The sequence below is a fragment of the Spinacia oleracea genome, chromosome 3, assembly GCF_020520425.1.
Source record: "Spinacia oleracea cultivar Varoflay chromosome 3, BTI_SOV_V1, whole genome shotgun sequence".
In the NCBI taxonomy this organism is placed as follows: Eukaryota; Viridiplantae; Streptophyta; class Magnoliopsida; order Caryophyllales; family Amaranthaceae; genus Spinacia; species Spinacia oleracea.
The window spans coordinates 125512304-125537442 of NC_079489.1; the positions used below are offsets into that span (position 1 = coordinate 125512304).

The 25139-nt window shown below is 35.4% G+C and overlaps 2 protein-coding genes across 2 annotated transcripts; one reads left to right on the forward strand and one right to left on the reverse strand.

The window, feature by feature from the left end:
• The first annotated feature begins 17533 nt into the window (after window positions 1-17533).
• Window positions 17534-19530, forward strand: LOC110775532 (uncharacterized). The gene is made up of 3 exons (XM_021980137.2): window positions 17534-17736; window positions 18452-18592; window positions 19112-19530. Exons 1-3 carry the CDS (start codon window positions 17681-17683, stop codon window positions 19317-19319), a joined length of 405 nt encoding a protein of 134 aa, XP_021835829.1. The 5' UTR covers window positions 17534-17680; the 3' UTR covers window positions 19320-19530.
• Window positions 19531-20462: 932 nt separating this feature from the next.
• Window positions 20463-22926, reverse strand: LOC110775531 (uncharacterized). The gene is made up of 2 exons (XM_021980136.2): window positions 22713-22926; window positions 20463-22404 (listed from the first exon to the last, which is right to left on the reverse strand). The coding sequence occupies exon 2, from the start codon at window positions 22382-22384 to the stop codon at window positions 20555-20557; it is 1830 nt and encodes a 609-aa protein (XP_021835828.1). The 5' UTR covers window positions 22385-22404; window positions 22713-22926; the 3' UTR covers window positions 20463-20554.
• Between the last annotated feature and the right edge of the window lie 2213 nt (window positions 22927-25139).

Sequence of the window (25139 nt, forward strand, 5' to 3'; positions counted from 1 at the left end):
CTGGTTCAAACTATTCATGATCCATGTCACCATGAATGCATAAAAACGTATGCCAAGCATTATAGCACCAAGCCAATCCCGTAGCTATAATTGGGGGCTTGAGAAAAACACTCTAAAAATGCTCGAAATGACGATTTTATCGCAAATTCTCGACGCTAATGCTATACACACGTCATAGGGGCACAATCCTAAGCTTTAATCGTGTAAAACGAACCTTAGAATGGCTACAACCCCTCCTAAATTCTAAGCACTACTTAGAATATATAAAATCACCCCACTAACAAGGGTAACTGAAAGTCGCGAGTCACCAAAACTCCAATCAAACTACTGCACATAACGCTCGCCCTACAAGCGCCCGTTACACAGTCTACGTCGTTCCAAAGCAAAAGCGAAAGAAAAATCAAGGATAAGAAAACAAACAAGAAAGAAACATCTATGAATCCTCGCATCGAACGAAGTAATAGGCCGTGCACAGCCACGCAGAAGGTACTACGCTTGTTCGAGCGCCTGAACGAGGCGTGATGAAGTACTCCAATGCAAAAAATAATAATGATATCCCAACACCTGGAGGAATGTTCTAAGACACGCCGTTAGGCCACACAAGCCTACGTCGCACCATAAGTTCAACCGTCCCACGGTACAAGTCTAAAAAAAAAGAGTAAGGCATATCGCACTAATGCAGGCACGACCAAGGGCACGTGTAAAAGAGGCAAAGACTACTTATCGCCCAAATTCAAAATGCAAGCCACACGACTTCTACATTAAGGATTAAAGGTAGCAAAATATTACCTACCCCGGAAGGGATAGCTCGCACCTACACGAGCGGAACCCCCAGGGCATCTTTCTCGAAAGAACCTACAAAAATTGTACGCCAAAAGGAAGCATCCCAACATGCATACTTGGGGGCTCCAAGCTACGAAACAACCATAGAAAAATAAAAAAAAATCTCGAAGCAAATGTTTGAACAATCGAAAGGGCACGATGTTTGAGCCCACCTCGTGAATGGGCCTGAACCCTATCAAGCTTCTAAGCAAACTATTCAAAATCAGTCATTGCTAAAAAAAATAATGATTCAAGCAAACTGATTAATGGACCGCACACAACGGCCATTCTATGAACGCTCGTTCGCACATACATATCATTATTCTAAGTATCGAACATTCACGAACGCGTTCAAAAAGAAAAAATATATACAAGAGCGATCAAAATCTTACGCCTCAAGGTATGTTCCTCGGGCCACATAGACTCACCCAACTATTGCAATAACTGTACGCCTTAAGAGCAACAGTTCCTTAAAATAATCGCCCCAAAGCGACAGGCACCGTAGTCCACCAATCGGCTACGGCTTCTTGAGAAAATCATCACGTTCTAAAAATAAAGGAAAACAAAAGAGAAGAGAATACATAGAACTTCCAAGTGAAATAAACAAATGAACAAGAGGAACTGTGTCATCAAAAGACCAGCCCAAACAACATTTTCAACGCCCCACCTGGGCGTGAGTTATTTCTAACGCCCAGGCCTGGGCGCCGAAAATGAACCCAGGTTCAAAAAAGGCACTGACTTCTATAGGGCCCTGCCGTATCCATTCGACTCGAAAATTACCGATTTCTTTACTGAAAGTCACACCTCATGGCTTTGTTAAGAGTAGCACACCACTACAAAGATCGCTCGCACTTACGAGCACAATCCCAAACATGATCAAGGACATTACAGAATGCGTATCCCCAAGGAACCTCTTTGACAAGAAGTGACCGTCAAGCACGAGTGCTTGGGGGCTCGAAAGAAAATATATATTATGCAAAGGTAAAACAATATTGCCAGACTACGCTGTACGAAGTCCCGTGTCTGGATGTCTCAAAAGTTAAACCGGTTTACGACCTCAAGACAAAGGTCGTCGTTGATACTTATACATGGTCCCCTAATCAAGGAACCAGGTAGTGGCAAAATTAAGCCGTAAAGACTAGCTCAAAACCATGAAAGATGATGACCACGAGACAATGGTCCGTCTAAGCACGTTGTCAACCCACATTCAGGTTGCGACTAAACCCGAGCATCCCTCGAAAGAAAATAAATTCTTCAAAAAACAAAAACAAGCTCGCCCACCTTCAGCGGGCGGGGTCTGCGTCACTAACCGCGCAGGTCCTCAGTTTTCGAAAATGAAATCTTCAAAAACACAAAACAGGCTCGCCATCCTCAGCCAGCGGGGTCTACGTCACAAACCGCGTAGGTCCTTATTTTCAAAACATCAAAACAGATTCGTCAACTTCTATCGGACGGGGCGTCCACCCTCAGCGGACAGGCTCGCCATCTTCAGCCGGTGGGGTCTGCGTCACTAACCGCGCAGGTCCTTAGTCGCTACAGCGATAACTTTTTCTGGTTTCCCCTTTTTCCAAAAATTAAAGGATCGGTTTTCCCTTTTTCCAAAAATTAAAGGATTGGTTTTCCGTTTTTCCAAAAAAGAACGATGTGCTGGATTTTCCTTCGTTTTACGTCCCATAAAAACAAGGGGGTTTTCTCGTTTAGCTAGCCCTGAAAATGAGAATTTTTAAAAACATTTTTACCTCGTGGTTGGGCTTGGCCAGGCCCAATTACACTATATAGCTTTGATTTCGAAAACATCTGTAGCTACTCCCAATGACAAAGTAAGGGAGTTCCTACGCCTCTTTAGATACTTCCAATGACAAAGTGAGGGAGTTTCTATACTATCCGTTGACAAATCCCAATGACACGTTGTGAGGGGGTCGAAAAAGCACGAGGCTAATGCGTGACCTTGTCCCTCGTGGGTGTGACGTTTCTTTTTGTCAAATCAAGTGTAATTGGATTTCCTGTGAGTTTACACCCAATTGACTAATAATATAGGAGTCGCCATTCAGTTTTTAACGACAATGAGAAAAACTGACAAAACCCGGTTATCGTGACATAAAGGGAGTGCAATTATGTTTGACCATGACGGCCGTAGGTTCCCTTGTGATCCCTGGTGTGGGGATCTCTCAACATACACCCGCAAGGTAGAGATTGAGGGTTCGGGGGACTGTAACTACCGAGAGGAGTACTCGCTCATCGATAACTCCAGAGGCAGGATATCCTTACTAGCTCAGCATAAATAATTGAAGGGACATGCGTTAACTATTAAACTAATCTGAGTTGATTTTAACAATATGCAACACATAGTACTAGATCGAGCGCGATTATCTGATTTAGATTGTTTTAAGGGACCTAGCATGATAATCCAATTTCCCAACATATTATCTTTATTAGGCGTGATAGAACAATCAGATTTAATTAGTTTAACAGTTCATAAAAGGGCGAGGAAAGCAATTAAACCATGGAAAAGGGACACATTACGACGCACACTTGAGAGGTGCGTCACGGTTCTCAGAAAACTAACCACTTTGACTTTTCTATTTCTCCTTTTATTTAACGAATCACAAGTTATGGGACAGGATACGTTTTTTTCGATTTATGGATCGATTGCGACAGAACGCGTGTTTAGTTTTGCAGCGTGAGGCTTAGGCTTAAGGGTTTAGAGTCAATACTCAGAATAATAATTGTGTCCATTCCTACTTTTGTCCCCATTCCCGAAAGGGAAGGTTCGATGATGAGAACATAAATCTCCACTTGGCAACGCATCTCCTATAAAATAACGAATCTCAATTCCCCTTTTTATTTCACCCGAAACCTGCTATTTATAAAAACCTGCTATTTATGGAAACCTGCTAAAAATAGTAACTGTCGTAATGGATAGTTGTTAAAAGTGGAAAATCATAAAAGATAGAAACCTGTCAGAATTAGGTGTTGCACTCCAACATAAATCCTAAATGAGATAGAAATTGCGAGAGAATCCTGTTCCTAATATGATTCGAAAATAAGAGTTACGTATTAATTAAAACCCTAACGAGCCTAGAGTTCGTAACGGGCCCAGATGCATTCCATCATAAAATTAATACGCACTAAAAGACTCGATTAAAGTCTCATACACTCCGGATTCTAAGAATCCTAATTTGACAAAGAAACGGCCCAAACATCAATTTCAACGCCCAGCCCTGGGCGATGAAATTGCTTGGATCCTATTTTCAACGCCCAGAGCTGGGCGCCGAAATCTTTGACGCCCATCCCTGTGCGCTGAAAATACCTGGGACGTGTTCTTTCCTCATTCCTCGTGGATTAGAGTTCTACAATTCTATCTTTCCACGAACTCTTTTCTATAAATAGGGCCCTAAGTTCGACGTGAAGAGGACAACACACAATTCATATTATGAGTATTGACTCCAACCCCTAAGCCTCAGCCTCAAGCTGCGAAATTGATCACGCGTTCTGTCGCAATCGATCCATAAATCGAACAGAACGTATCCTGTCCCATAACTTGAGATTCGTTAAATAAAAGGAGAAATAGCAAAGTCAAAGTGGTTAGTTTTCTGAGAACCGTGACGCACCTCTCATGGGTGCGTCGTAATGTGTCCCTTTTTCATGATTAATTGCTTTCCTCGCCCTTTTATAAACTGTTAAACTAATCAAATCTAATTGTTCTATCACGCCTAATAAAGATAATATGTTGGGAAATCGGATTATCATGCTAGGTCCCTTAAAACAATCTAAATCAGATAATCGCGATCGATCTAGTACTATATGTTGCATATTGTTAAAATCAACTCAGATTAGTTTAATAGTTAACGCATGTCCCTTCAATTATTTATGCTGAGCTAGTAAGGATATCCTGCCTCTGGAGTTATCGATGAGCGAGTACTCCTCTCGGTAGTTACAGTCCCCCGAACCCTCAATCTCTACCTTGCGGGTGTATGTTGAGAGATCCCCACACCAGGGATCACAAGGGAACCTACGGCCGTCGTGGTCAAACATAATTGCACTCCCTTTATGTCACGATAACCGGGTTTTGTCAGTTTTTCTCATTGTCGTTAAAAACTGAATGGCGACTCCTATATTACTAGTCAATTGGGTGTAAACTCACAGGAAATCCAATTACACTTGATTTGACAAAAAGAAACGTCACACCCACGAGGGACAAGGTCACGCATTAGCCTTGTGCTTTTTCGACCCCCTCACACCTCTGTATTTTTTCATTGCTCGTTTGAACGATTGAGAAATCAATAAGCACGTATACATGAGATCAGCATAAATCGAGGGAGTGGGAAATTGGGTACACGAGTCCCAAGAGGATTAATAAGAATTTTAATCAGGGATGCATAAATGAGTAAATTACATTCAAATTTTGCTCATTTGTGCAAATGAGCAAGTTATATTTTGCTCATTGGGACAAATGAGCAATTCAAATTTTGGTCAATTGTTAAAATGAGCAAGTTACATTTTGCTCATTTGGACAAATGAACAACTTATATTTTGCTCATTTGGACAAATGAGCAAGTTATATTTTGCTCATTTGGACAATTGAGCAATTCAAATTTTGCTCATTTGTTAAAATGAGCAAGTTACATTTGGCTCATTTTAACAAATGAGCAAGTTACACTTTGCTCATTTTAACAAATGTTACTTACTTGTTTCAACTGAAACTTGTTCTTCTCAACGGGAGGGTTGACATTTTCTACAATTTGAGGGGCTTCATTCTCTTCAGGACAAGCAGAAGCGTTTTCCTTCAAGAAAAAAAAACACAATCCGTGTTAATATAGTGGTATAAAGTGCTTAAACAATATGAAATAAAAATATACAAAAATTAACCTTTGATTGATCTTCAGGAACTTCTTGTTCAGTCTGTACATTTTGTTCGGGATTCTCATTATCAATAACCTCTCTTGTTGCTAAAAAAAGTGATAAAAAGTTAATACTATTCAAACTCAAAATGATAAAAAAAAAAAAAAAAAAAAAAAAAAAAAAAAAGGAAAGGCAGTTAAAAAGGTATTGAATTGAATACCTTTTGAGTTCCAGATGTTTCACCCTTATCTACTGCATCATTCATCCCATGGAATGCAATCCTACCCAATTCGATCTCAAGTCTTTCTCGTGTGGATAACATATTACAATTCCATCCTTTTATTATAGGCAGTGATCTTTCAATGCGCACTTCCTCTAAGGCAACTTTATCCACATAGAAGAGCTACAAAAAAAAAGATTAGATGATAAATAAGAGAATGTGAATGAAATTTATAAAAAAAAAAAAAAAAAAAAAAAAAAAAAAAAAAAAAACAGTAATTACCATAAGAAATACCAAAGATCCAGCAAACCATCTTTCCTCTACCTCTTCCCAGTACATCTTACTGTTAACCAAGCATTGAAGCACAAAATTACACCAATTCAGATTTTTAATTTGACTCATTTCCTTCAAATAACGCAGAATCCAGCAGTTAACAAATTGGTTCTGCCCTCTATGAATAAGAGTCGAAGTAACAAGAATTACGTAATTCCTCAACCACATATCCGAAGATGATTTACTTGACTTCAAATGATCGGTAAGAACCCCAACAGGAATCAGTTGAGTGAAAGTCTCCTTCACCTTCACAGATTCACCTTTAACTACCTTAACTTTTTTTGCTTTTTTCGCCGCTTTCTCCTTCATGAACTTCTTGAATTGTTTCTTCCAACTATCCAAGAGTTCTACGTCCTTACAATCATTATCCAAGTTGATCTCTTCAACACCTAGAGGAAGCCCCAACACCTCGTGCACATCCTTGTCAGTGATGAAGAATTCATTTCCATGAATTCTTAAACAACAAGTATTAGCATCAAAACTCTCCACAAGAAACAAACCTAGATGTAGTGGCAGTTTGGAGATTTTCAAAGATAAGAGGTCCCCAAAGCCTATATTCTCGATTGCTCTTCGTTGAGAAGCAGAAATCGTCTTGTTCAGTTGAGCAATACTATTCGGGGACATCCTTGTCAACAACTTGGGTAGATCTTTCTTTGTAGGTATTGTAGGTTTGCTTGCAATATGTTTGAAGGATACTTTTCGCAAGCTACATTAAAATTAAAAAAAAACACATTTATAATCAATTATCAATAAGAAAGATATACACAAAACAAAAAAGGTGGGAGCTAAGCACCCCACGCCTCAATGCCGGGACAGTGGAAGCTCTGGAGCTCCCAACCTCCAGTTGGTAGTGTATCATAATGAAATAGTTAAAATGAATAAACTATGAGGCATTCTCCAAGGGATGATAATGCACTGAGATTAGAAAGAACAAAAACATACTGCAAAAAGCATTGCTCACAACGAAGAAAACCAAAAGATAGCCTACCGTAAAAAAACTCATCATATAAGTTACATATTTGCTACACAATATAACTTTGGTGCTAACCTGATTGTTGATTTTATTAACAGACTTATCAAGTGATCAATTTCTTAATGCGGTGAAATAAATAACATGTGCTCATTGTCACAATATAACTACCTGGAATATTAAATTTTGCTCATTTGGTCAAATGAGCAAACTTTGGCAGAAGCAGTAACTGCCTGGAATATGTAATTTTGCTCATTTAGTCAAATGAGCAAATTTTGCAACAAGCAGTAACTGCCTGGAAAATATAATTTTGCTCATTTGGTCAAATGAGCAAATTTTAATAGAAGAAGTAAGTTTCTGGTATAAGTTATGTTTCTCATTGTTTCTAAATGAGAAAATGTTTAGAATCCGAACTTTAATACTCATTTACAAACAATGAGCAAAAACTTAGATCGAAACTTGAATATTTGCTCATTTACAAACATTGAGCAAAAACTTAAAACAAATGTATAACATGTGCTCATTGTCTCTAAATGCAGACAATGAAAAGTTTAGTACCTCGGTTTAGCAGCTTTTGAAGCAGTAACATTTTCAACTTTAGGCGACTTCAGTGTTGAAGTGTTGTCAGCCATTTAAATGTATACTGTTAAAAAAAATATCAAAATAGTCAATAAAATGGAATCAAATGAGTAGGCATAGTTGTTGATTTAGAAATGAGCAAAATGGAATCAAATGAGTAGGCATAGTAGTTGAAGCAGAAATGAGCAAAATGGAAACAAATGAGTAGGCATAGTTGTTGATTCAGAAATGAGCAAAATGGAAGCAAATGAGTAGTTATTTATTTTCTCATTTTTAATAAATGAGCAAATGTCTAAAATCCGAAACTATAATTTTTACTCATTTACAAACAATGAGCAAATGTTTCAATTCAAACATTAATAAAATGAGCAAGATTTTCAAGAATGAGCACTTTTCCAGACAAATTAAATGAGCAAATTATAAAACAAAATAAACGAGCATGATTTTCGGAACAATGATCATTTTCATAAATGAACACATTTTCCAAAACCAAAAAAAGGAGCAAAATTAAATATAAATGACTAATTTTAAATAGTAATTGCTCAATTTGATCAATTATTTGCTCAATTTCACAAAATAGTAATTGCTTATTTAAATATGACTTAAATTTATTAAAAAATAAAACTAAAAATAAAAAGATCAAAATAAAAAAATAATTCACGAAAAACACAAAAACTAAATGCTATGTCAAATTAGATCTACACAATTTCACTTCAAACAACAAAAATCAACTACAATTACACATTATCTAACCCTAAAAATTGAAAACACCAAAATCACTCACTAAAGAAGAGGACGAAGATATTGAGACGATCGACGATGAGTTAAAAGTCGTCGGTGTGGTGACCGTCGGCGAAGAGTTGCCGGAGCAGTGAATTTTGCCAAAAACTATTCGCAATTTCCTCAATTACTACCTAATCACATAAAACAAGAATAAAATTGATGTTAACTACTTTTCAAATGAAAAAATTAAAAATGAAATTAAATAAATCATCAATGCAAACCCTAACATTTACAAAAAAAACAAAAAAAAACTCACAAATTTGAAGAAGAGAATGTCACAAATTTGGAGATGGTGGCGGCGCGGCGGTTGTAGCAAGTGACGAAGGAGAATCACGGTGGCGAGTGAAAATGGAGGAGAGAGAAAATGAAGAGAGAAAACGTGAGTTTTGGAAATGAGGAGAGAGAAAAGTAAAACGCGAAATGAGGAAAGATTTTCTCATTTGATTTGTTTTTCATATTTACGAAAATGCCATTACTAAGGCGCGATTGATTTGTTTTCAACTTTTAGATTTAATCACGATGAACGCACACGATTGCTTCTCATTCTTCTCATTATAAGCCTCCTTCTCATTTGAGTGCAAATCTATATATATATATATATATATATATATATATATATATATATATATATATATATATATATATATATATATATATATTTGATATTTTTTTAGAACTAACTAAACTAGTGTAAATCCTAACTAAAACCACAAAAATCTTAACTAAAACTACAAAAATCACAACTAAAACTCAGCAAACTATAATTTAATCCTAGAAACTCATAAATAAAACTCAGAAATACATAACTAAAACACAGAAAACCGCAACTATAACTCATAAAATCTTCACTAAAACTCAGAAATTCTTAACTAAAACTCAAATAATCTTAACTAGAACGCAGAAATACGTAACTAAAAACTTAAAAAATCTTAATTAAAACTCAGACAATATTAACTAATACTCGGAAAATTATTTTTTAAAGTATTAACTAAACTAGTGTAAAACAGAAATAAAAGTAATAAAATCATAACTAAAAGTAATAAAATCGTAATAATTGATTAATAAATTAGGTACACCTCCGAGTTGAGTAGTTATGATTTTAAAACAAACTTTTTATTAACCTTTTAAACAAACTTTTTACTAACTAAAATAAATTTAATCTTAACTAAACTTAGAAACACGTAAATAAAGCTTTTGAAATCATAACTAAACTTAGAAAAGCATATCTAAAACATATAAAATCATTACTAAAACTCAGAAAAATCATAATTATAAGGCCCTGTTTAGTTCACCTTATTTCAGGACCTTATTACTTATTTCAGATTTAATCAGATCAGACCAGACCAGACCAGACCAGATCAGATCAGATCAGATAAGAAAAAATAAGTTCAGATCAGATCAGATCAGAAAAAATAAGTTTAGGTCAGATCAGATCAGATCAGACCATACCAGACCAGATCAGATCAGACCAGACCCGATTATTATGATTATTATTATGATATTATTATTATATATTTATATCATTGTTATAATATTTATATTTTATTACTATTATTGCTTTAATACAAAAGAATGTTGTTGTCGGTGCAATTAAAATCTACTCCCTCCGTATTTATTTAAGGGATACATTTGCCTTTTCCGGCCGTATTTATTTAAGAGATACACTTGCCATTTTTAGTAACTTATCAACACCGCCACCTAATTAAACAATCTATCTAATATATCATATGTTCCACCACCCTATTAACACAAATAATTCCAGAACTACACCCCACCTCCCACCCCCTAAAATGACATGGACCCCACTTATATTTACCTATTAAAATATCTATCTAACCTCACTTGTTTTATTACTTTATTTCATTCAATTGTTTTTCTTGGTACACGTGCCCAGCCAAGTCTACCCCTTAAATAAATACTGAGTGACTATTACTTAAGGCATACAAAAACATTAACAAAACATTTAAATTCATCATGTCCAAATTAAAACCATTAAGTCCAGATCAGAAACGATATGATCAGGTCATGTCCATATCAAAACAAATTTTTATAGATCAGAACCATTATATATCTAGTCCGGAAATGATAGGATCAGATAATATCCAGATCATAACTGATATGTACAGATCATGTCCATATCATGTTCAAATCTACAAAGATCTTGTCTACATTAGAACCGATCCTTACATAACCAATATGTTCAGATCAAAACCGGTTTGTACAGATCATGTCCAAATCAGAATCGATATGTCCACATTATAACTGGTCTAGATATCGACTCTGTACAGATTATGTTCAGATCAAAAAATTTCTACAAAGATCATGTCCATATCAGAATTGATTTGTGCTGATCATGACTAGATCAAAACTGGTATGTACACATCATAACCAGATCAGAACTAATCTGTGTACATATCATGTCTATAGCAGAAATGATCTGTACAGATCACGTCCAGATCAAAGCTGAACTGTACAGATCATGTCCAGATCAGAACTTGTATGTACAGATCATGTCTAGATTAGAACTGGACTGTACAGATCATGTCCAAATCAGAACTGATCATGTCCAGAACATAACAGATCTATACAAATCATGTCCAGATCATATCTAAATCATAACCGATCTATCTAGATCATGTCTAGGTCTATTTAATATAAGGACTAGTTAAATCATGAGCAAAGTCAAATAAATAATAACAATATTATAAATTTGTCTAATATTTATTTCACGTAAGTCGTTTAATATTAATAAATGCAGATTTTTGTTTAAACGTAATTATGAGAACCAGATCAGATCAGATCAGACCAGACTAGATTAGATCAAACCAGATCAGATCAGACCAAATCAGATCAGAAAAAATAAGTTCAGATTAGATCAAACCAGATCAGATCAAATCAGATCAGGAGAAATAAAGTGAACTAAACAGGTCTTAAGTCTGAAAATCTTAACTAAAACATCTATACCCCAATGAAATTACAGTCCAGCCCACTATAAGGTGATCTTACCTTTAAAATCGCCATATATAAAAATTTGTGATATTTTAAACATTATTTAACGCTACTTATTATGCTAGATATTATTTATAATTTTCTTATACCCATTAAAAAAAACATCACTAGGCGCAAGATCTCAAGTTTTCTCTCATTTGAGAATAATAAAAGTAGTACTTTAATATTCTAAAGTTTAATTATGTCCTGTTTTCCCAAAACCGTTTTTTTCAATACATTACAAAAGACAAATGAAACGTTTCAGTGCAAGTCGTCTTAGAACACTTGTTCACCACATGAAGCATGCATATGCGCGCAATCAGCAATTACGCATCCATTAAAACTTAAAAGTTAAACTGGCTCTCAATTGTCAAAGGAACTAACCAATACATGACAAATTCTTAGCACGTTATTGAATTTGGAAGAAACGTTTCTCTAGCTAATTTGTCGACTGTCTTTACATTACAAGTGGATATCAAAAGCTAGTCCATAATCCATAGCGTCAAAATGATAAATAGTGCAGGTCACTTAATGAAATGATAGCTTTATGAAACATTAGCCAATGACAATTACTCTCTTGGTTCCATAATATAGTCCTATTTTTCTAATCAAATGTCCCAAAATTTGTGTTTTTAGTCAAAATCAGAACTATAAATATGGGATGAAGGGACTAAGGGAGTGCTAAATACGACGCGGAGTAGCTATTTGTCACATATTTTTTTTTTTTTTTTTTTGACAAGTATATTTAGTTAAGTACAGGGTGGCACAAATTGCACGTGTTATATATAAACGAGATTCGACTACCAGTGAGGGTCTTGACTCATACTCCATATGACTTTATTAAATGTACCTATTTTAATTGACATGCACATTTACACACATGGAGTATATAAATTACGAAAGTCTTTAGCGTTTTTGTTCTTTCAAAGCAACACATAATGTTATCATTTAAGGACTCTCAAAAAGGCTCACCAAGCCACCATTCAAGTACTCCCACCGTCCCAAATTAGTTGTTACACTTATCTTTACACATAGTTTTAGGTGATAAGTATTTGTTTGGTTATCAATTGTTATTTTATTGAAAAAGTAGATGTGATAGGAGTTAGTGGGGTATTTTTTTAATTGAATAAGAGAGGGTGTGAGGACAAAAAAGAATTTAGTGGGAAGAGAGAGACAATATAATAATTGTGGGGTCATTCCTAATTTAAAAGTGTAACAACTAATCCGGGACGGACGAAAAAGGAAAGTGTAACAACTAATCTGGGACGGACGAAAAAGGAAGGTGTAACAACTAATCTGGAACAGAGGGAGTAATAAAAGTACCACGTTATTAATGGTCTACTCAATCGACAGATTAGGGAATACTTCGTAGAATTTAACAATTAAGTTAAGTAAATTTTAAATGATTATCGGACGATTTGATAGGAGACAAGTTGTTAGACGCTATTTTAAAGTATGTTAGTACAACATTACCCAAGATAGATTATCTCTATTATATAAGCCAGCTCCTGAGGTCGTTTTTGTATATTAACTTTTCGTGTCCCCCATTAAATTTACAGAATTGTCCACCTTAAAATAATCCATTACACCCTTAAGGCCTTGGTAATTAAAAACAAATTAATTAAAAAAAAACTGCTATCCCAATTCAATTAGTAACCGAAAACACTCTGAACCGAAAACACTCAGAAAATCAAACCCTTCGAATCTCTCTCCAAATATTCAAAAACCCTCATTCAATCACCCCTAAATTGCAGAATTTCGTAATCCTTCCTTCAACCACCCCTAAATTGCTCATTCAATCACCCTTCATTCAATCGTTAATGGATATCCCTCAATCAATCACCCCTAAATGGCAGGATTTTGTAAACCCTACCCGAAAATTTCTGCTTATTCAATTGCATTGCAATGTTTAAATTCCAACTTCAAGAATATCGATTTCAAGCATATTCATCAAATTGCGGTCAAAGATCGGAACTAATAGGGGTTGGAAATTAATTTCTGTATTCGACGGAGAAATTGGAGATGCACCGATGTTTCTTCACCAACATTGGAAACCGGAAACTCTGATTTTCCGACGACTAGGAAGCTGTGGCGAAATCAGTTAATATTGTAAGCTTTATTTTCTGTAATTTGATTGAAACCTTTGAATCTCTCTCCCAAATCACCTGATTTGTTTTCCCCAAATTTGAAATCGAAATTCTTCGGATTTACTTCTTCTGTTGGTTTGTTTGTTCCCCTTTTCTTTATCTTCTTTCATTTCCTAGATTAATGCTTCATTTTGTTTGTTTTTTTGGTTGGAATTTAATCCGATTTTTTATTGGGTTCACTATTGTTGATTGTGTTTGTTTAGCATTTTTGAGATGTAGTTTTATCATTTTAGGGTTTGAAATCACAAGTTTTAATTTTGAAATTAAGTTACGAATTCTTGAAATCATGGACCTAGCTTCTTCAATTCAATTCGATTTCGATCAAGTTGTGTGATTTCTCAGAATTATCATCGATGCTATGTTTGAATTTTCTGCGTTTTTCTCTCTCTCTTTAGCTGAAGAATCATGCGTTTGAATGGTGCCTGGATTTTCTATAGAACATACGGCCATGGACACGTGAAAGTTCTTCTTATAATTGATAAATGACTAACTTTTGAGATTTTTAAAATGAAAAATGATTTTCGAAGGGGGGTTTTGTTCAATTTTTCTGCTAAATGTTGAAATTTTGATGATTTTGAACGATCAGGTTTAGCTGGGATACATGATTCATGGGGCCTCAAATCAGAGGGTTGGCTGGGACTGAGATACCCAATGATGATGAATCAACGGTGGTCGGTTGATGATGCGAATGCAGGGAATGGGAGTATGGAGGTTTGTGCAGGGAACGGGTCTGGAGCTTGGCTCCTATGAAAGGTCCGAGTATACGTAATTTTTTTACAAGAATGGTTATTTTTTTTTTATTGAATTTGATGTTTATTTGTGGAATTGTTGAACAATTTGGAATTATGAGATGAACTCACATTAGGAGGTGGTAGTGGTGTCAAACAACAAACTTCAGGCTTCAGATTCAAAGATAACTTTAAACCGATGTCATATTAGAGCTGATTGTCTGATACAAGTGAATTTGATGCGATTTGAGATCCAATACAACAAAATAGCTGATTGTCTGCTAGGGTTTATGCTCGGACAATGTTTTTAGGTTGAAATAAGCCCTTGATTGAACTGAACTGAATAGTGAGAGAACTGCAATTTTTGCATTGTGTTTTTTTTTGTTATTGATCACTATTCCAAACTTTGGATTTGTGACTTACACTAATGTGTTTGATGCCAATTTTTATATTTTAGTGTCGGCATTGAACAAAGTTGGGTACCCTGATATGTAAATCATAGTAGGAGAAGTAGGTTGGCCAACTCATGGTGATATACATACCAAATCTTTCTGAATTGTTGGTGGCAGACTGGCAGTTAAATAGGTTCCGAATCCGAATTAGTAAAAACTCGAGTCGGTTCAGTCAGTTTAAGATAATATTTTTTTCTGGGTTTACTTTGTTGCGTTTGTTCTGCTATTCCTCTTCAATTTGACGTCTAATTGGTTGTTGTTTAACCGTGTGCTGCCCCGTTTAAGCTCAACACAGACGCTGCTGTCAAGGAGGGAGTGCTTAAAATGGGCGTGCAACAACAATTTAAAAACTGGATGTTGCAAACAACCAGATACCGAGTTTTTAGCTCAGGTTCAGAACTTCTGAAATCATTTTGAAAATTTATACCTGCTGTATTTATCTGCTTAACGCTCAGCTGCTTATTTGACTTTTCTGTTTGCAGGTTTCTATGGTTTCAAGGCTAAAACATGACAATTTTGTTGAATTGCTTGGTTATTGTGTTGATGGCAACCTACGCATTCTTGCCTATGAGTTTGCATCAAATGGATCTCTGCATAACATCCTTCACGGTAAGCTGGATTCTTTGTTGCGTTGACTTTGGAGCCTAGAGGCCTTCAATATTTTTTGTCCATATTAAATTAGTGGTTTGTTGTATGCCAGAACTTTTGGGCCTTATTTTTGTCTTGAACCTTTTAGCTTTTGGTTCTTACAATTAGTTTTGATGCTAAGTTTGGATGTTTTCTCATGTAAGGAGTGATCATATCAGTTGTGTACTTAATGTGTTTGACCGTTACTCATTAGTTGGTTTAATATCTTGATTTCTAGGATTCATGATTACTATTCAATTAAAAAAAAGCCTAAAATTATATTTATTTCTCCTATTAACAATTCAGGACAATACATGAAGGAAGCATCTAAATGAACTTAAAAATGGGAGTTCTCCTACTGTATTTCACTGTGTATGTTGCAGTAAATCTATCTTGATTAATACTCCTAATTTGGGCATTATTCAGGGCCGGCCCTGGGGCAGGGCATAAGGGGCCGCTGCCCTGGGCCCCAGAGGAAAAGCCCCAATATCTCTTAAGCCGGTAAACATTTTAATAATATTCAATGCAGACTTAGGTAGATTATGCATTACAGGGCAGTGGTATGATTGCGTGAAATGCCAAGGAACCCACTAAGGTTCGACACCTACTGAGTTGGTTTTCTTTGATTTTTTTTTTTCCTTCTCATTGTTGTTATTTCTCATTTGCTAACTATGCAATTATATTCTATATTTCTATTACCCAATTTTATCACAAGTAGAGCCGTGTACAATCCTTATAATCATAATGTTTCTTCTTATTTTGTTAATCTAATCACACTTCTTGATGAATTGTAGTTTATTGTACTTCAAAAATTATTACCGACTTGCTAAATGGCTCGCTACAACATCATTGCCGTTTTCAATTTCAAATTTCATTTCCCTTCTGTAATTCAAAACATTTCTTTCATCCAATTTTGAGATTTGAAGAGGTCAAGTTGTTGTATACGTTGTCTTATGCTTGATGATTAATGTTTAAAATATTAGAATATAATTCATGTTTAATGGCACAAGGTTGAAAGTATTTAAGCCTTCATATTTTGTAATAGAGTTAATTTCTCTTGGCTAATTTAATTAAATATAGAGTAGTATTAAGTCTTAAGAAGTGAAATGCCAATTATTTACATACATTTTTTCAATAAAAAGGTACATATATCACATCTATTCACAATTTTTTTTTGTCTATGTGCCTTTGAAAAGTAAGGGCCTCGATTTTTTATTTCGCCCACAGGCCACCGAAAAGTTAAGACCGGCCCTGGCATTATTCAAGAAGATTTTAATAGGGTTTTGCTCAAACTTTCATTTTTGGCATTTGATTCTGATTGGATAAAAAAGCTACTGAGTTTTTAGCATCCTCTGGCCTCCACCTAGCTTCATAGGGTTTTTTTTTTGTGCTTGCTCACCTTGACACTCGATCAAGTTTTGGTGACACTTGAAACAATTGAAATCCTAATTTCTAGCTGCTTGAGAGTTTAACATTGTCATATTTTTGACCTGACGTTTTCATTGTTTTGACTTCACAAAATTTGCTACAATCAATCAAATAAAGGTCTACTTAGTTATCTCCAAGGAGCTGAATTGGAAGAAGGAAGGAAGCCAGGATGATATCATTGGATGTTAAACAGCTACTAGAAGGAAGGTAACAAGTTGTCATTAAAGATGGTGCAAGGTGGGGATCAGGGCCTGCAACAATGTAATGCACAAGGGTCTGATGCTGGCCACTAACAGATTTTTTGATTGATGTAATTGTTGTGATTAGTTGAATATGAACTTAGATTGCAAAATTAACCTATAGTATGACCTTCATGTTTTGGTCTTATGAACTTTGCAAATATTTTCTTGCCTAATATTTGTTGTGGTTTGTTGTAATAATACTATTTTAAGTTTTTTATATAATTTCGCACGCATCGCGTGCATATAAGACTAGTTAAATTACAAATGAAGTAATGAGGGCGACAAATTGTATTGTAATATCAAAGGGTCCACTTCCTTAGGTGGGACTGCTCATGGCATTGTGGGAATACAAAATTAATTTTTCTTTCATTTCTGTGTTGGAAGGCACGAAGGTTCATCACAAATTTAGCATCTATAAGAGAGAGAGAGAGAGGAAGCCGTCTCCTTCAAATCACCCATATCATCAGAGATTAATAATTGAGTTAACAAAGATTAATTAGGGATTAAGCAAAATTAAGCATGGAGGGAAAAGAAGCCAAGAGCTGCTGCCCACCTGGTAGTGGTAAATCTTGTGGGTATGTTATTTTCTGGATCTCATTTACTTTATTTAACTTTCTATAATTTACGACCTTATATTTGAACATGAATATGAAAATGAACATAGTAAATTCTAGAAGACCATATAATTTTATTTCATTTTTAAGGTATTAGAGAGTACATATTTTATTTAAGGTGAATGGTACAACACACGTCCAAAAGTAAACACCCGTTTCATGTATTTAACTAAACGTAGTTGTTTTTTTTGCTAATAAATTAAAATAGCTTCCCGTCTGAACTTTCTTTCCTAATTAAAAAAATTAAATAGTTAAAGGGTTGTTTTGCCAAATCTTTGGATCGGAGGATCCAATATTACATGTTTTGTTCTTGATATGATATGTTGCGGATAATCGTTATCAGATGAACGGTTGAAAATACATGAAGGAAATTTTTTTTCTTTTTCTTTTTCCTATCGTTATTCGTAAAATATGCATGTCCTAGTATGTTTAACGATTTTATGCCATTAAGGTTTTGTTTTAGTAGTTAAAAGTTAAGATGGAGATCCGAGATCATTTGTATATAGATAATAGATCAAATCCTTCGATCTTCTGTATTCATATTTTGTATTGATCTTGTGAGTTTGTCACTCAAAAATAAAAATAAAAATTTTATTTAAAGTTAAACGTATTGTGAAATTTTGATTAAATTATTTATAACTAAGAAAAAGAAAATGGGTGGTGGGTGTTTGATCAGGACAAGTAATGTTCCTTCAAATGACAAGGCATACTGCAAATGTGGACCAGGATGGACTTGTGTGATCCGGAAAATTGAAGAGCCTGAAGCTGATGCCAAGCCTTTCTACAACTGCACTGATCAGGGCTGTGTTTGCATCACGTAATTCTCTCTTTTCACTAAGCTACCATTATTATTTCATACTTGTCTCTTTAATTTATGTATACAAGAGATTTACAGAACATACTCCATCCGTTTCAAAATAATATGCTCACGTACTTCACACTAGTATGCTTAAATTGTGACCCACATTTCTAATTTCTAAAAGTTATTTTTATTTTTGGCCCAAAAATATTGCACAAATTCTTATTTAAAATATGGTGTACACTAAATATTGTACTTAAAAGTTACTCCAGTATAATGTAAAAGTTATCTATTTTGTAATCATAACTATTTTTCATTTTAATAAAAGTTTTCTTTCAAAATCAATAATAATGGTGAATTTAGGTACCCATTTAATCCTTTAAAATGTTTATCTATCCATTTTTTTCATAACATAAAAGTTATTCAAAACATGTTATTTCGTAAATTTACAAAAAAGTGGGTAAAACTTATCCCGGTATTCAGAAATTAATTGTATACCTTATGCGTGCAAAACCTTTTAAAAAAATTGTTTTGCAGGGATGATTCCAAAAAAGGGGAGGGCTCAGGCAAAAAACAGATAGTAGAGACTGCAGGGGCATATTGCTACTGTGGGGAAGGATATGCATGCACCATCACTAGAACAGAAGGCCCTGATGCCGGAAAAGTGTTCTTCGAGTGTGGCAATGGCTGTGAATGTGAAGTTCCTGCTTCCGGATCTGAAGTCGTCATTCTTAAGGATGCCTGAAGTTGCCTAATTTAGCCTGTATTTGGGGGAAATGTTTGGAGGAATTAATTTGCAGCACAATATTTTTATGTCTGTAATTTATATTGGTTTTAAAGTATTGCATGAAGCTAGACTAGAAAACGTATTGTTGCTGTCAATAAAACTGTGAAGCTTTATTTGTTGGACAGTATGATTTCCCTTTGTTAAATGAATGAGACTTCAAAGTTCCTAATCGAGGTTATTACACTAGGCATATACAAAATATGTAATTATGTACTCCCTTCGTCTGATAATGTTCAATACGTAAGTTATTTACAGTACTTTTTTACCTCAACCAAACTTGGGCTGTTGGGACTTGGGATGGTGTTTTAACCTTATTATTAGTGTACTGAACTAAAATTTTACTGTGCCTCTAACGTTACTGCTAAAACCATTAACATCCTCTCCAATTTCCATGGTAACTGACTGTCTGACTGTTACATAGAGATCGGATTAAGGTTATTGACATCAAAAGAGTCTCATAATACAGAAACTACGAAAATTGAGATAGATAGTTTCCAGCCTGAACCACATTCTGTTTTTACAGCAACACTCAATTGTGGTTCTTAATTGCAAGGCTGGTTTACAACAGTGCAAGGCTGAAAAGAAAAGGGTTAATATTCAAGGAGACTCCGTTTATATTGATTCAGTTTCTTCACCAACTAAAATATCATGTAAAGTTTCATCTGCAAAAGTGTTGCGAAAAAGTTCTATAACAGCTGCTTGTAGTTGCAGAAGATCATCTTGATTACAGACAGATCTACCTTCCGAGAATTTCAACTTCCTTCAAACAAAAATCACTAACTTTTCAAACATAACTCTGTCTGTGTGCTTTTAGAGAAAAGTATGTGTTTTTGGAATCCTAGTATAATTAGGTGTTTCTGAAGGTAACCTTAATAGTATAATGTCTTATAATGCTCCCAGCAAGATATATCTAAGGTCTGCAGAAATTTGCCTCCATCTTCATTCATCCTGCTTGGCTGCACAACAAACACAAGTATTGATCGAGTCGTTTCAGATCCTGCACGTACTTCTGCTAGTCTTTACAAAAAAAAAAAAACATCTCCTTTCAATTGGTATCCAATGTGTTATGTATATCATGGTGTTAAATGAACATATCAGAAATGTGGTGAAAAGGAGGCTTGTATATCACACATAGCATTTACATCAAGAACTAGATTAACCAACAAATTTCAGCATCTACAAGTAATACAACTTCAGCAACAAATGCCCCAATTCCCACACCCTGAACCAGATTGACTGCCCACTTTCCGATGCCTGAGAGCCTGAAGTTTCAGATTATTCCTCACAAACACGAAATCCTTAGCTTGATCAGATCCAAACCCGAGCTTTTCCACAGCCTCCCTACATGGCATACTATCACAAAGTTGCCAGCTTTCCTCACACATGATAGCTGCACTAGGAATCTGACTCAGAATCTTAATGGCTAATGTCTGTAAACGTGGTGTCTCAAACCCAAAATTCTCCCACCATGTAACTGGATCCATGTTATTTCTACATTCAGCAGCATCCTCTTCTCCAAAACACACCTCTGCTCTCCAGTAAACACCTAGCTCTTCTCTAAGTACTCTCCTAGCCTCGAACCCACCCTCGTATCTCTCAAGTGTCGCGTTCCAAGCCCTCATTAGAGACTTGTTATTGCACTGTCCGTTCCCATAATATTTAGGGTGCAACATATAAGCTACTCCATGAAGTGGAGAAAATAACTTATCCCATCTGTTTTCTACCAGCATTTCTACCTGATTTGACAACAGTTCATCTTTTACTCCTTTATTCCTCAAGGCTTCTAGTGATAAAACCTGCCAATTGTAAACATCTCCCATGATAGACTTATCAACATCAAATGTTGCAAGAAGTCTCATGAATGGTTCAAACACTTCTACCATTAAGTTTGCCCTATCCCAAAAAGTTTCCCTTGCTATGATTTCTTCAACATTGAACCCGAACTCCAGAGCATTCCCGAGTCTCCATTGCTTCCACTCTTCTCTAACAACCAACTCACACAAAGTTGATTTGATGTCGAGAATTTTCCTCACCAATAAAAAAGAAGGCGCGTACTTCTGTGAGACTTTGTCAGTAGATCCCTTAATATCTATATCAGTGCAAGTAGAAGAAGAAGTTTGAAAATCAGAAACACACTTTTCAATCTCTCTAGCACCCGAAACTACTTCCTTCACCCAATCAAGATCAGCCATCTCCTCCATCAGCAAAAGAACAGAATGTGAAGTGCAATGAGACCAGAATATATTAGGGAACTTAGACAATATCACTGATTCAAAAACATCACTAACTTGACCACCTATACGAGTTATAACCTGAAACACATTCGAGGGATTCACCTCAGCAATCACATTGGTAAGTTCATCAATGAACAAATTATCAGGTACATCTCCTTCAATGATGTCAACCTCCTTCAAGAACATGACACCTCTAGGACTCGCAACAAAGAAGTTAACACAGAAGCATCCGAGTGAGCCATCTAAACGATTCACACACAGTATTGTACATCCTGTGTTAGGCCATGATTCTCTAGCTAATGTCAAGGCTCTATCTAGTCTCAGTTTTTCTTTACTCAGCAAAGTACTCGATAAATTCTCCATTGAAGGGAGCTCATAAGTAGGTCCAAAAGCACCTACTGTTCTTACCATTTCCCTAAAGTAAGCAGAATTCACAGCATTTACATTCAACCCATCTACATAAAAAAACCTTGCAACAACATCATCTACATAGTCAGTTTGATGGTTTCTCATAGAACAAGTTCCTTTATTCTTCTTCTTCATAAGCTTGTTAGCTACGCGGTCCTTGTCAAACATGGTGAATGTTTCTCTTACAGAATTGTCAATTGCAGGACAAGGCTTGACACCTAACCCATTGTAACCAAGAAGATGTGCTCTAACCCGGGAATAAGACCCATTGTAACGTTGATTGCAATGGTTGCATGTCCACCTCTTTGTACCACTCCCTCTATCAAAACCTCCAAACACACTTACATGTTTCCATCCCCATTTTTCAGATTCTGCAGGCATTCTTCAGTGTTTTCTGATCACTAACAAAAACAAAACAGAAACTTTTGAAGTGTATACAATTATTTCATTAATTTACTGCATAATATTATGACAAATTCTCTAGAAATATATGACATTCAGGATTGATTCATGAACATCAAGAGTTAAAAGGAAAACATTGTATAAAATGGAGTAGTAATATAAACTGCATTTTGGTTTCTTTAAGTGGGAAAATCATATAATTCATTTAAACAAGCAATTTGATCACAATAAAACAGAAAAGTTTACAACTTTGTAACATGATCACAGTTGCCGAGGAGGATACGGGAAAAGAAAAATGAAAAATTACCTCAGAAAACAAAATCAGGAATGATGATTATTGTAATTAATGCCCGTACAATTTTTCATCACTAGAAAACTAATGGGTTAAGACATAACACGCTGCTGAAATGGTACCGTTTCTTAAAGGGGGGGAGAAACGGGAAAACTGATACGGGGTTTCGTGGTTTCTTGAAGATATAGAAAAAACGGCAGACGAAATAATGAAAATAACTCTGTATGTTGACATTTGAATTGGCCAGACTGGCAAATCTTACAATGTCAATTGGACGTTTCTTTTTCTCACAATTTGTATTAGGACGTTTCTTTTTCCTACAATTTGTATTTGTGCGTTTCTTTGGTTTACATTTTGAATTAATAGATTTTTTATTTAAAAAAAAAATATTTGGAGTAACTCTATTGGTGAGCTACAAGAAATTTGCCAAATCAAATTTTTAGCGACAATTGATTAAAACTACAAAATTTTAAATTGGTGGGCTACAATACTTTGTAAATCCCTATAATTTTTAATTTAAATAATTTATTTATTTGAATTAGTATATTTTTTGAGCTACCTGCCCAAAATAGCTACAAAATTTTAATAGTTACTTATATTATTATTATTATACCAATAATGAGCTACCTGCTCGCATGTTTGTTTAGTTTTGTGAGCATGTCAATTTTTTTGTTTACATTTTGAATTAATAGATTTTTTATGTTTTTTACTAAAAAAACACTTAGGGAGTTTACTTTTCTTTTGGCGACAAGGAGCCAAGTAGCCAACAAGGCACCAATGATGTATTGATGTATGATCCGGTGATCCCAAATTTTGGATTGCGTAAAGACGTTAAGGGTATGTTTGTTTCAATGTATCTTGACTTATTTTATCAAAAGTTACTTCAAATAAGTTCAGTTTATATAGGTATATTTTGACAATGTACCAAATAATTTACAAAGGCAATTAGATCTGGTTTTTGGACAATTTACCCAATTAATATAGAGATAGGTTCAAGTTAATAGGGTTCTTATTGGACAAACTCTAATTGAACATGGCCTTTATTAGACAAGGCCAATATACGATCAACCTTATAGCATAATAATTTCGAAAACTAATACGAAGTAGTATATAGTTATTATAAAATGTTATGTGTATAACTTCGTGTTCACTTGTGTTGGGCCCCGACCACCCACCTTGTTGGGTCGCATACCACCATGACTCCACATTAGTATGATATTGTCTGCTTTGGGCCAGCCCGCACGAATTTGTTTTAGGCTCCTTCCCGAAATGCCTCATACTAGTAGGAGAAGGTGAACACTTATATGCTAGGTAATTTTTGCCTCCTCTTCCGATGTGGGACTTGGGTTGATATCCCAACAATCCTCCCCTCAAACCAAGGACCAATAACCCGTGGTTTCCACTCAAACGAAATCATCTTGCACCGCCATTTTCACCAATGGGACACGCCGCCTAACCACCACATTTGTTAGGAAGACTTTCGACACATGATCTTCAATTGCGAGGGCACCCATAAGGGGCTTCTCCTCACACCGCAAGTGCAACCCGCTACATTAGATCTTGCTCCTGAACCTTAGGCTCTGATACCAGCTGTTAAGCCCGCACGGATTTGTTTTTAGGCTCCTTCCTAAAAGGCCTCATACTAATAGGAGAAGGTGAACATTTATATGCTAGGCAATTTTTGCCTCCTCTTTCAATGTGGGACTTGGGTTGATATCCCAACAACTTGTGTATGCATATGGCTCTTTTTTTTTGTTATTCCTTGTGTGTTTATTGACCCGCCCACTGTCGACCATCTATTGATCCATAACCCGCTTTGACCCCCCATTATCGACGCACTAAAAAACCTCTTTCATTATCCAACGTCCTTTTGACCCGCAGGGTAGCCGTGACCCTGAACCAACCCGTTCAATAACCGATCTACAAGCATCTAATTCAACCACCTAATCAGTGAATAAAAAACCTAACATCTAACAAATAGTCAAATCAGCTAACCCTTAATAACTATTGGCAAAAAGAACCTATAACTTGTATTATGAATATTTGAGACAACGCGTCTCCTGTGAGACCAGTCACACCATCAACTTGATGGTGTGACGAGCGCGAAACTAATAGCGTACCTCCCCTAAAACTATATAAAAAAAGGTAATAGATCTAAACTATAGAAGTAACATACCTAAACTAAAAAAGTACCTCCTCTAAAATTATATAAAAAAAAAGTAACATGTTTAAACTATAGAAGTAACATACATAAACTAAAAACGTACCTCCCCTAAAACTATTCCGTATAAAAAAAAGTAACATGTCTAAACTATAGAAGTAACATACATAAACTAAAAAAGTACCTCATCTAAAATTATATATAAAAAAAAAAGGTAACATGTCTAAACTATAGAAGTACTACATAAACTAAAAAGGTACCTCCCCTAAAACTAATCCGTA

What these genes read in the sequence shown, in the direction of transcription:
- LOC110775532 (XM_021980137.2), top strand. Translation starts at nt 17,681, where the DNA reads ATGGAGGGAAAAGAAGCCAAGAGCTGCTGCCCACCTGGTAGTGGTAAA. An exon ending in GGTAGTGGTAAATCTTGTGG is followed by an intron (nt 17,737 to 18,451) that starts GTATGTTATTTT and finishes GTGTTTGATCAG; the next exon opens with GACAAGTAATGTTCCTTCAA. An exon ending in CAGGGCTGTGTTTGCATCAC is followed by an intron (nt 18,593 to 19,111) that starts GTAATTCTCTCT and finishes ATTGTTTTGCAG; the next exon opens with GGATGATTCCAAAAAAGGGG.
- LOC110775531 (XM_021980136.2), bottom strand. Translation starts at nt 22,384, where the DNA reads ATGCCTGCAGAATCTGAAAAATGGGGATGGAAACATGTAAGTGTGTTT.